The sequence below is a fragment of the Raphanus sativus genome, chromosome 9 (assembly GCF_000801105.2).
Source record: "Raphanus sativus cultivar WK10039 chromosome 9, ASM80110v3, whole genome shotgun sequence".
NCBI lineage: Eukaryota > Viridiplantae > Streptophyta > Magnoliopsida > Brassicales > Brassicaceae > Raphanus > Raphanus sativus.
In genome coordinates this window covers 2,619,237-2,632,826 of record NC_079519.1, presented here as the reverse complement: position 1 = coordinate 2,632,826, position 13,590 = coordinate 2,619,237, and the positions used below count along the sequence as shown (strand labels likewise).

Below are 13,590 nucleotides of genomic sequence, written 5' to 3'. Positions count from 1 at the left end.
TGGCACGCGCATCACACAATTCGGCCACTCAAATTGGAAGGAAAACTAAAGTGTAGCCTAAATTTTAGATGGCATATAATCAGGGGATCATTTTGGCGTAAGGTTTCCATCTATATCTATTTTAAAAAGAAAATCTCCTATATATTAATCTCGAGCATTACAACATGTTTTTCATAGTCACGTGTCATCACTAGGATGTTTATTAAAATCTTTAGAAAATATGTTTGGTCCATCTAAACATATATTATAACTTTTATTAAACTAACTATTAAATTGAGTAGTAGTGTATAACAAAATATTCTCCATAATTTCCTTAAAATAAAAACTACGAAATTAACTAATTTGATTAACACATATATGACAATTAATGATTATAAATAATAAATATTGATAACAATTTTTGTATCCTCCTTCATTTTTGTTTAATTTTATATTATTACAAGAAATGAAACAATCACATTAATTATATAATAAAAATTTAGGTTTTTTCTTATATGTTATATTTTGAATTTTTAAATGAGTATAAATTACTAAAATGTTACAAATTTCACTTTGAAATTTTTTTTGATCAATGACTTAATTCTTTTTTATAACAAGAGATACAAAGACCATAAAATCATATGAATATGAATTCTCATCTAATAGATATTCATATTAAATATATTTTCATTACAAGAAATCGATACAACTAAGATTTATTTAGAAGATATTGAAATCATATGGCGAGAGCATGGATTGCACAACAAATTTGTTTTCCTAATCCTAACCCCCTTTCTCTTAGTCGCAACACTGACAAGAATAATTTGGAAGTGTCGAATGACAATCTGAAATGGTAACGTTTTTTAGTTCAGCCCATCGAATTTTCCTTAAATTAGCCTAACAATTTTTAATGATTAACTAAATGAGCCACGTACGTAGTAAAATGTGTTATATATTAAGTTTAAGTATTTTAGCATAAATTATTCAAATTATATGTTATATATTATTTTACTTTTAGATTTTGAAAAATTTAAAATATATACGAACTTTAATTCTAAAAAAATAATTAAATGGTTTATTCGAACCCAATCCCAAACCGAATTCCCAAAGTTTCGAACCGAACCGAACCATACTCGTAAAGATCTAAACTGAACCGAACCTAATGGTATTCGAATGTACACCCCTAATCAAAGGTAAAAAAGAGTTGTTGATAACAAAATATGTATTGATTATAATATTTAAGTACAACATATTTTAAAAAAAAGAACTTATCTCGCGGAGAACGCCGATTATCATCTGAAATTGTTACTTGTAACGTCGGAAACATGATATGTGAACACTATAACTGCGGCATTGTGAAAAAACATATAAAAACATATTAAAAACTCGTACAAATAACTATATAATGCTAAAATCATATACATATCATCACATTTTCGACCTTGTAAAGTTTGTTTAAATTGTCGATCATAAACATTATCTTTTTTTTTTTTGAGAACGACCATAAATATTACTCTTTCTATTTCTAAAAGATCCACGTTCTGAAAAAAACCTTCGTTTCAAACATTTTTGTGTTTTCAATACATTGATTAAGACAAATTGTACATTTCAAAAAGTATAATTGTATTTATTAAAATCTTATTGGTTAAAAATTATGGGAAATAGTTCATTAAGAAAAATAATGCATTGATAACTACAATTTTATGTTTTTTTTTAATAAGTGTGAAATTTTTTAAACATACATCTTTTAGTAAGGGAGAGAGGGAGTATTAATCAGTTATCACCATACGTTTTTTAACTTTATTTGTTTGGTTTGTTTTCTGTTAGCAATTAGCACAGTAACAAATAAGAGGTTAGGTGGCAACACAATAACATGGCTAATACAGATCATATACAGTCATGTCTGGTACTGTGCATGATTCCAAATTTTATAGAATTAATATAAATATGGTTTATAGCTGTCAAAATTCTAAACAATTTTTCACTGGATTTTACATTAAAGATTATGATAAACAGTTTATCCCTTAGATTTAAGAGCCTTTTCTGATCATACTAGCCAAAATTTCGTAGACATCAGCATATGTATTTTTACCATGCAAATTTTGTTTCCGTAGGTTTAGGTATGGATTCTTTCAACTTTAACCGTTAAGCACTATTGTAAGAAATAAATTGTCGAGCACAAAACATCTTTGGACCGGGCCTAACAACTAAACTAAGCAAATAATGATTAATCTCTAGACTGAACCGTCGTGAATGCAACTGCTTACATCAGTGGTTAATGCTGAAACACTTCCAAAATTTCCAAATATGTTACTCACCGTACGAGTATAATGCTGAGAAGGGGGAGGTGGTTAGTTTTCCAGAAGTTAAATTAGAACCTTAAGTTTTCGCTAGTTTGCTTCAGTTGAGCAAAGGAAGTCGGCCTATGAAGATTCTTATTCACTAAGGAGCAGAGGAGGAACACAAATTAAACCATCAAAAGAATTTCAAGAAGTGAAATGGACTACAGTTGGAGGACGAGACAAACACAGTCGAGGAGGTTGCAATGGCGGTGGCCAATTCAACTAGCTCGGTTATAGAGAGAGTCGGCTCTAATCTCTCACTCTCTCATTTTAGCCTATTTGATATTGGTCTAATATTGGTCTTATTAAGACTTAGCAGTCTAGTACTTTCAGCAACCTGAACTTTGCTTAGACAACTTTCACTTTATTGGTTTTTTATGGTCTTCAATGGTTGATAAGTCGGTTTTGTTAGAAAAATAGAATGGTTACCTCATAAGTTCAAATGTGACAGTGGAGTACAAGAAAAACTTTAGAGATATTGTATATACACAAGATATGTTTTTGGTGGAGTAAGAGCAATGCAGAAAAGTACAAAACTTAGAAGAACTAATGCAAACAAAAAAGTGAAGAAGACTTGGTCACAAAAATATTTTGAAGAACAAAATATATATTCTCCTTGTGTATCTGAACAGGCAGTGCTGTTGTGCACACCAACTAACCTTACCTCAAGCTTGATAACGTTTATTGTTGAGCCTTTTTTTCCTTCCCTTTCTTTTGTTCTTCTTGCATTTCTATAGAATATTGCCTTTCTCTGTAGTTGATTGTTGTTGTTCCACTCAAGAAAATGGCTCGGATTTGTTGTGGATAGGATCTGATCCTCGTCTTACACGTCTCTTGCTTGATTGGAAAGACTTCTTTGTCATATTCGTTTGTTGTTGTGTCTTCCCAGGTTTAACTTTGTTCTTGTTAGCCTCCTCAAGAATGCGCCAGTTCCCACTGAGCATAACTTGATCTTCACGGTTGTGCCTATGGAGGCTCCTTAGCTTAGCAATTTCACCTGGATGAACTCCAGCTCCGTCTCCTTGCGTTTGTCTGAGGAAAAACTCTTTGTTTCTCAAGGCTGAGACCTTAGATATGTTGTCTGATAGTAATCCTATGCAGACAAGAAGTAAAAGCATCATCCTTGTAGCCAGCATTTCTGCTCTTAGGCAGACAAGAAGATTCAGATTATCTTTCTTGTTTTCAAAGAAATGAGAGAAGGTTAGGGATAATGAGAATGAGATTTGTATCCAATCTGATTTTTGAATTTCATGTGTGTTCCCTTCCCTGTAGATATATAGTCATGTTATATATCACTTCTTGGGATTTGGAGGGGAGCTTTAAAGTGTAAAAGCACACGGTGGGTCCCTGGGACCCTGAGGAATTTAGATTCACTTGCTTTGGAAATCTAAGTAAGATTAAGGCTGTTATTGGAGGAATCTGACAATGATTGTACAAAAGAGTTCAGTACACGGAAAACCGCTGGGAAGTTAAGTATCTTTCTTCATGTGTTTCTCCACATCACTCTTCATTTGTCCTTTGCTTTTCTCTAAGTATATACTTTGTCCATACCAATCTTCATTGAATAATCGGCCTATGTAGTTTCATGTCCTGCTAAACTGATAAGCTTATACTTTAATGAACACCTTGCTCATGTTTTGTGAGATTCTCTGTAATTCACCATCTACAAATTGCTTATTAGCCTAATCAAATGATTTGGTTATAACTTATAAGCCTCTTTAATATGGTGCTAATAGTCTATTTTGTTATAACGGATGCAACAAGATAAACATCAGCTAGATATATTTCTGATTATCATTGTAGTGAATCATACCAGATTTGAAGTATAGTAACATAAACAAAATGAAAATTAAGTTTTTTTTCTTATCTGGTTTCAGACATGGTATATTCACCCCCATCGAGTGCTTTTTACTTGATTTCACAATTTGTACTTTCGAAACATAACAATGCCTTTATCTTTTTTTGGGACAGTGTTTAATACTAATCATTCAAGTTTACGCCCTTTTGTGCTGTGGATTCTGGTTATGTCATAATTCCTTTGTTGTTAAGGAAAGTGATATTGTTTGTTAAACTCGGGAGCACAGCGGACGAGAGCCGTGGGCCATGCAAATCGCTGCTACAGCTACATGAACAAGCTACTCTTATAAAGCATTAAACTTTGGATAACAAAGGTACTACAACAGAGTAACATTCTTCGAAAAGAAACAAATACATTTTTTTCTCTTTAAAATGATTCTTTATATTACTCTAAGATATTCCTACCTTCACTTTAGGATTCATAGCTCACCTTTTTTTAAGCAAGACATCGGCTGCACTGCATGTTTTCTTGTGCTATCTCATCTTTTTCCTTCTCACAAAAATCACATTGATATCCCAAAAATATATATCTGTACTGTTAAAACAGAAGCAGTTTTAATAAATCTACCTATGAAAATTATTTTGGACTCTTTCATTTAATTCATTATTTTTTGGTCTTACCTTAAATTTAGATGAACAATATGTTACCATATATTTCTCTAACAATAATTTATTCATTTTTTTATTTATTCAAATCTCACTCCTAATCATTACTCTTACTATATTTATCATTTTGATTTTTAATAGTAAAAGCATCGAAACTAATATTTTATATTATCACTTTTATCATATACTAACATATGATTTAAAGCCAGAGAAGTTACATATATGTATACATTCTAACTTCCTCTTTCTTGTATAATAAAGTAATAATATCACACACATATATATATATATATATATATATATATCATATACTAAACTTTTAACTGTTTATAGTTTGATAGATATTTTCATATTTAAAAATGAGTTTTCTGAATATTCATGTTACCTTCACAGAAATGCAGAAATTCATTGGTTCTGTTAAAGCTAACCTGACTTCAAGGTATCAGTGTTGATTATTCACGTTTTTGAAAATTATTGGTTTAGATATTATACTTTCATATACTTTTCACTTAAAAACAAATTTATACTACTAAAAATATCATTCTAAAATCTAATATAAAAAGTTGTTGGAGTTATGTATAACTATTTATTAGTTTTTTGGTAATACCATTAATCATTCTAACCATACAATATTTTAAATATTGTTAACAAATCCTAATATTATTCTTTTATGATATCTTTTCTCAGAAATTTTTTTATCAACCACAATAACGTAAAAAAATATATATCAAAAGGTTGTTGGACCTGATATGGATGTAATGGGTCCACATCTGTTCGGGTATTTAAGATCCTAAAAAAATTCGAGATATCTAAATAAAAAACTGAAAATACTCGAAACACGAAAAGTACTTGAAACTCCAAAAAATACCCAAAAATTCAAATACCTAAAATTTTAAAATCTTATACAAAATCTGAAACGATGAACTGAAAAAATACCCAAAATTTTATCTAAATACCCAAAATATTTCTAATGAAAAATTTACCTGAAATCAAAAACTACAGTCTTAAACCAAAAACTTAAAAAAATATCCATAATACAAGAAAAATATTCGAAATATCCAAATATATCTAATATACACAACATATTTATGATCGGATTTAGGGTAGAACCGGACTCAAACAAACACATGCGGATCCAAAAAAATCCAATAGGTTATCTTCTCTGGATCTGAACAAAACCTATATTTTTTGGGTTGGTTCGATTTGTTTGTTTAGTCCGGATAAAATTATCATGCCTAGGAGAAAATTATGTAAGAGTATATATAAAAAATCACAAATAAACTAATTTATAAATAATCAATATTATTAAAAGGGAATGAGTTTTAATAAATCTACTTACAAAGTTTGTTTGGATAATTTCTTAGGAGCTAATAATTTCATGGTCCTACTTAAATTTCGTCTAACAATATATTATCATAATTTTCTCTGATTTTCTTTAGATATTATAAGTGTGACACTCCTATATTTATGGTAACTACATATTACTTTCTATAAATCTCATCCTTTCATTATAAATTTCTCCATTTAGTTATTGATATCTCATGTCGGGTCGTTCGTAGCCAAGTGGCTGCTGAGCTCTGCCTTCGGGCCCTGACGTCGGGGGTTCGACCCCCACTTACCTCAGTTTGAGGATTAAAGGTCCAAAAGTGACCAGTTGACAAAAAAAAAAAAAAAAGTTATTGATATCTCATAACCAACATTTTTTGATGCAATAATATAAACTCGTGGGTCCATAGACTAATCTATTACGTCTGTGACCATGTATATTATATAATTTTTACTTTAATTCTTAAATTCAGATCTATATAAAATGATATATGTCATTTGAATTAAAATAGTCTGGTAAGTAATACATGTATTAAAAATTAGTTAATGAATTATTATAAATAATTATCACAAAATCATGTTTTACTATAGAACCGATCAAACTTAGTAGCATATTATATTATTTACAGTTCATAAAAACGATATTAACATACAAGTACTGAACAAATTTGAAAAATGCATATGAAGTTAGTTAAAGATAATCCTCGGGCCAAATTATTTAATTGAGTTTTTACTATAATTCAGATACAACCACTTAAACTATATTATGGAAAATAAAAAAAAATACAAACAACTTAGAATAAGTATTTTATATCAAATTTTACTTTAAAACTCATTTTTCAAGTTGAAATTCAAGTTTATGATTATAGTATACATACTTTTTCATCATCTTTTAAATGTTGTTTTATGATAATAATATTGATGCTTTTTCAGTATTAAAATTTTAATATTTTTATCAATAGAATAGATACAATAAAATAAAATTATATGTTTTGATAATTAATATACACTAGATCTTGACCCGCCCGATCGGGCGGGTATTTATTTTATGTTTTTAAATTTTCTTTTAATTTTTAATGATGTTTTATAATATTTAAATATAAATTTAAATCGGAAATTTTTTTTTGTTATAATAAAAATAAAAATTAAAAATTTTAATAAAATTTTCTGATATAAATTTTAAATTTCCTAATGAAAATAATATAAAGGTGGGTCATAATTTTTTTCAATTCAAACATCTTTGCATCCTTCAAAAACAAAGAAAATAAATTTATAAATACATAAAATATATAACCATATTTGGAACTATAATTTTTATTAAAAAATAAATTTGTTGAAGAAAAATAATGTTGCGCTGTTTTTGTTTATTTCTAGAGCTTGACCCGTGACATTATAAATATTTCTTTCACTTTAAATTTTTTCTCTGTACTAATGGTATACTATATATATTTGTAAACTAAAATGTATTACATAATTGTTAATATAGCATTTTTAAAACATAACGATTTTATTTATTACTTTAATATAATTATATTTTGTGATTTAATAGTCTATTATATCACAGTGTATCATATAAACAAAACTTATATTTATGACTAATTGGACTTATATATGGAAGCATTATGCTAATAATATATGAAACAAATTATTTTATAGTTTATTTATATGTTATATAAATTGATAATGATGTGTGATTTTTTATTTTGTTTTTTATTACTAATAAATATTAAAAATATTTAATATGTCAATACGAAATATATTGGGAAATATATTTTAGTTAAAATTTTATTAAGGAAATCTTTTATTTAAATTAGTAAAAAATATTAAATGCTTAAATATATTATTTAAATTAGGAAAATACAATCATACTTAAATATAGCTTCATTTAATACTTCAGTGGCATGACAATGTAAATATAGTGAAAAACTAATGGTTAATCTAATTTTGTTCTTCTGTTTTAATAGAATAGATATAACTAAATTTAATAAAAAATATTGCTAATTACACTTTCATTCTCTTAATTCTATAATGTAAAACACATGAATTTATCTTCAAATATACAATCTAATTGACAAGTATTTTAGTAAATTTAAACATGACTATATATGAGTAACTGGATCTAAATTCTTAAACGGATATGAAACACACAAAGAAAACATTGTTTCAACTTCATACATTAGAATTTAACATCTTTAAATAACTTATAACTAATAAATGGTTAAAATTCTTTCAAACGGATTTATAAAAAAAAATATTCACGCTTCTTAGGCGCGGATCAAAATCTAATCTTAACTTAAAAGCCGGTTTTGCATGTGATATCATGTAGTAGTTTAGTATAGAACCTACTGAAGATTAATTAAGGAAATTTAAATAGGATGGATCCAAGAAGTTATTGAAGAACTCTGTAGTCTGTAGACGAGATACTCTTCTAAGTATCTACTGTAGAAATGAGAGATTCAATATTTCTTTGTGAAGTTTAAGATTCACCATAGCTAATTATAAGTTTCCTGCTATGCTTTTTCCCACCTTGTTTGATTCATCAACAGATCTTAATCCTCAATGCAATGATTCAAAGAGACCCACTTTGGTTTGATATAGTTCCCGTAATTATTAAAACATTTCTAATTTATTCATAAGGGATGATCTTTTTCTTTATCTGACCTCCCTTTTATTTACTATTGCCATTTTTTTTTTTGAATTATGTTTAAGCAACAAAATAAATGTTTTATCACATGGTACTTGGAACATTCTAAAGCATCAGGTTCTGTCTTAAAGCAACATATTATTTAAAATTGAGGATTGGATATTGCTTGCAGCCTCTAAAACAAAGTAGGAGGAGACTAGTCGTTGGTCCAGGAAAACAAAATACCCATTTGCTGATTTTGAGCTCCCACTTTTTTTTTCTCCATTATCGAGGTTAGTCCTAGAGTTGCAACTTTTCCTTTACTTAAAAATACACAAAATGTACATTTTTAAAATAGAGAAGGAGATCTTGAATGTTGAGACTGTGTTTGTTTTGTATATTTTCTGATTTTTGAAGTTAAAGTAGTAATATTTTTTTCCGATTGGGGTTCTTTGATGTGACTAATGAGATCTCTGATGAAAGGATCCAAAAGCAGTAAAAAGCAAACTTGGGTTATAACTGAGTTACTAGATCTTGACCCGTGCGACTGCACGGGTATTAATTTTTAGTTTTAGTTTTTATTTTTTTATACTAAATAGTATATTTGTAATATCTGATCGTTTTATATTGACTAAGCTAAAGGTGGATATTTGGGTATCCACTCGAATTCGGTTAAAATCTATTCGGATTTGAGTTTTTTGAGCTTAAAGATTCGAACTCTATTCGAGTATTTATAACCTTTGGTTCCGGTTTGATTCAGATCTTTGCGGATTTGATAACCCGTTTAAACTATTTTTAAATTTTCAAAATTTATATATCTTTAAATTTCTCTAAATCTAAAGCCAAAGTACCTAAATTAAAAATTAAAAATAGGTTTAACTTGAATATTTGGATGAAGAATAAATATATATTTTAAATATTTTTGATGTTTTGTATATTGTTTATCTACTTTAAATGTTAACTTTTGATTATTTTTTATATTTCAAATATTTTAAACAACTTAAAATAGCTTATATCTTGGATATTAATTCGAAAAATAGCTAGCATATTGAAGTATATAAATATGATTTAAATACATTTGAATATCCAAAATATTTCGTTCGGATAAAGTTTGGTTATGGTTCTTTAGATACCAAGTTTGGATATTATCTAGTTTCGGTTCAAATTTACTAATACTTTTTTCGTTCAGATTTTTTTAAATGAAAAGTTGATATTATAATTTCCAGAACTGTTTGTCTAACAAAACATATTTTTTTTTTTGAATTTGACATTGATTTAATGGAGAAGTTAATGAAGTGTATTAAATTCAAATTTAATTTTGGAAAACACATTAATCTAAGTGGAAAAAACAAAACATTAAAATAGGAAGTATCATTTAATTGTGTATTTAATTTAAATATAATTTTGGAAAACACATTAATCTAAGTGGAAAAGACAGCATTAAAATAGGAAGTATTATTTAATGTCAGTGGCATATCATTGTAATTAAAAGTGAAAACTAAGGGGTATTTTATATGGGTACTTCTCTTTTAATAATATAGATATTTAATTTAAATATAATTTTGGAAAACACATTAATCTAAGTGGAAAAGACAGCATTAAAATAGGAAGTATTATTTAATGTCAATGGCATATCATTGTAATTAAAAGTGAAAACTAAGGGGTATTTTATATGTGTACTTCTCTTTTAATAATATAGATGGATAGATGAAAGATGATGGTGATATTCCCTCGGTGGATAAACGTTTGCTGCACAATCATTATAAACAAATGGTTGTGATTGATTTCTAAACAAATAGTGATGCTGCTATGGACAAATCGAATCCCTATCTTGATTTAGTCTGGTCCTGACCAAGCTGAACTATAGACCGCCCTAGGGTTAACTGCTAAATTAACATTAAGAAAACAATGATCTTACCGATCTAAACCTTGGCTGGCATTTGGTTTAACCTAATACAAGCTAAACTTTTTTTTGTAACTTAAGCTAAACTTTTTTTTTAAAACTGAAGTTAGACTTGTGTAGTTGGAAATTACAAAACAACCACTTATCAAACCGTTCCTAGGCCTTGATTGGTAGAACATTAGCATTATGCTATACATTATTCAATCAACATTTATTAGAAAAACATTAAGAAAAACAATTATTAAATGTTAATGTTTTTTCAGGGCCGGCTTTAATCTAAAGCCCATAAGGCTTTGGGCGCCACCAACAGCTTTTTCTTTGATAGTAATAACATTTTCCTTTCTGAAGAAGATAACTACTACAGATAACGACCCATATATTATTAGATAAATAATTTAATCAACCAAACTTAATTATATCTTTTATTTCTTAAAATCATTTTTTAACAACCATCTTAAAATCAGTTTATCTTCTCTGTTTCTCATATAAGTATTTTTCTTTATTTCTTTTTTGAGAAAATCGCATAAAAACCTTCAAAATGTTACTTACTAACACTTTAAACTTTGAAATTTTTCACTAACAATTTTAACTTTCAAAATGCCAATTGTATTCATAAAAAACTTCTAAATTAAAAAATTGACCTGTAGAACTAGTCAAAAAATGAAGTGTCAGTTTTTTCTCAAAAATAATTATTTAAATAATATATAGAAAAATTAAATAAAATTTCAGAATTTTTAAATAATAAGTAATATTAATAAAATTAAATAAAAAATTCAGAATGTTTTTCAAAAAGTTCAGAAAAATAAATAAATTCTTATAAAATTAAATAAAAATAAAAAGGTTAAAAAGTTAAAAAAGACTAAACTAAAATATAAAAAATAAAAAAAAATCATTAATTTTTTTTTTTTTTGAAAATTCAGAAGTTCAAAATAGTTTTTTTTGTCATTTTCATTTATGATGTTGGAAGCTATTATCAAGATATGCCAAAACCATCATTGTTAATGGTTATGTGAAAAAAACATCATTGTCATAAGTGATATATTTAAAATTATTATTGTAAACAATTTGGGGGAAATTGCCACAAATACCACTTTCCAAATATTTTACAAACCCTTATAAATTCTTTTATTAGACTTTCTATATGGCTATAAACTATTTAAATGATTTAGAGTTCTTCTAACTAATTTATTTTACCTTTGTAAACCCTTATAAATTGTCTAAGCAGAGATATTTTTTTCTGTTTTATAAACCTTTATATATATATATATATTATTCAAATACTACTTTATAAAAACTTATAAATTGTTTTGATGTATTATCAGAATATCATAAAACCCAGATTTATAATAATATTAGTTTTAAATGTGACATAAACTGATTTATAAACCATTTAAAACCCTTATAAACCCCTCATAAATTGGTGTATAAAATTTATAAATTGTTTTTATAAACTTTATGAATGTTTTATAACCCTTATAAATTATTTAAATGATTATATAAAACCTTATAAATATTTGGTATATTCTTATAAGTGATTTTATAAATAATTTATAACTGATTATAAATGATTTATAATTCTTCATAAATGATTCATACACATTTATAAGTTTATAATACTTACAAAGCCTTATAGAAAACTATCTTCAAATTTGTTATACATATTCTTATAGACTGATTTTATAAACTCTTATAAATAACTTAAACTTTAATAAGATATTTAGAAAGCCTTATAAATTGTTTTGATAACCAATTATAAATAGATTTATGAACCTAATAAATGGTTTTATAAATCCTTATATATGATCTATAAATTTCTTTATAAAATATTATAAATGTCTTTACAAAAGATTTATAAACCCTTATATATAATCTATAAATTGTCTTATAAAAACTTTTAAATTTCTTTATAAACTTTATGAATGTTTTATAAACCCTTATAAATTATTTAAATACCTTTATAAACCTTATAAATTATTTTACAAACCATATAAATTGTCTTACAAGCCTTTCTAATGGTTATAGACTCTTATAAATGATTTAAATACATTCTAAATTTCTAACTGATTTCTTTTATAAACATTTATAAACTGTTTATAGACTTTATGAACTTCTTTATAAGCCTTTATTAACTGGTTATAAACTCTTACAAATAATTTATAAACATTTATCAATGATTTAAAAACTTTATAAATGATTTACAAACTTTGTAAACTGTTTTTTATAAACTTTACAAAAGATTTATAAACTCTTATTAACTCTTATTGATTATTTACATATTCTTGTAAACCCTTATAAATTATGTTACAAACTCTTATAATTTTTTTATAAGCCTTTCTAAATTGTTATAGATTTTTATGAATGATATAGGGACTTTATAGAAGCATGAAGAAACAAATTGTTTACATACCACCCTTTATAAAAGATTTATAGACTCTTTATAAATGATTAATAAGCCGTTATAAATGGTTTCTAAACCTTATAAAAACTTTTATGAAGTTTATGAATGTTTTATAAACCCTTATAAATTATTTGCATACCTTTATAAACCTTATAAATTATTTTACAAACCATATAAATTGTCTTATAAGCCTTTCTAATGGTTATAGACTCTTATAAATGATTTAAAGACATTCTAACTGATTTCCTTTATAAACATTTATAAACGGGTTATAGACTTTATGAACTTATTTATAAGCCTTTAGAAATGGTTTATAAACTCTTACAAATAATTTATAAACATATATCAATGATTTACAAACTGTATAAATGATTTACAAACTTTATAAACTGTTTTTTATAAACTTTACAAAAGATTTATAAACTCTTATAAACTCTTATCTATTATTTACATATTCTTGTTAACCCTTATAAATTATGTTACAAACTCTTATCATTTTTTTATAAACCTTTCTAAATGGTTATAGATTCTTATAGAGTAACTGCAACCGGTGATC

At 26.3% G+C, this 13,590-nt stretch overlaps 1 protein-coding gene across 1 annotated transcript; it reads right to left on the bottom strand.

Moving 5' to 3' along the window:
• Positions 1–2,750: 2,750 nt before the first annotated feature.
• LOC108826373 (CLAVATA3/ESR (CLE)-related protein 45-like) lies at positions 2,751–3,566 on the bottom strand. Its single transcript, XM_018599762.2, has one exon. The coding sequence runs from the start codon at positions 3,455–3,457 to the stop codon at positions 3,098–3,100; it is 360 nt and encodes a 119-aa protein (XP_018455264.1). The 5' UTR covers positions 3,458–3,566; the 3' UTR covers positions 2,751–3,097.
• Positions 3,567–13,590: the final 10,024 nt, after the last annotated feature.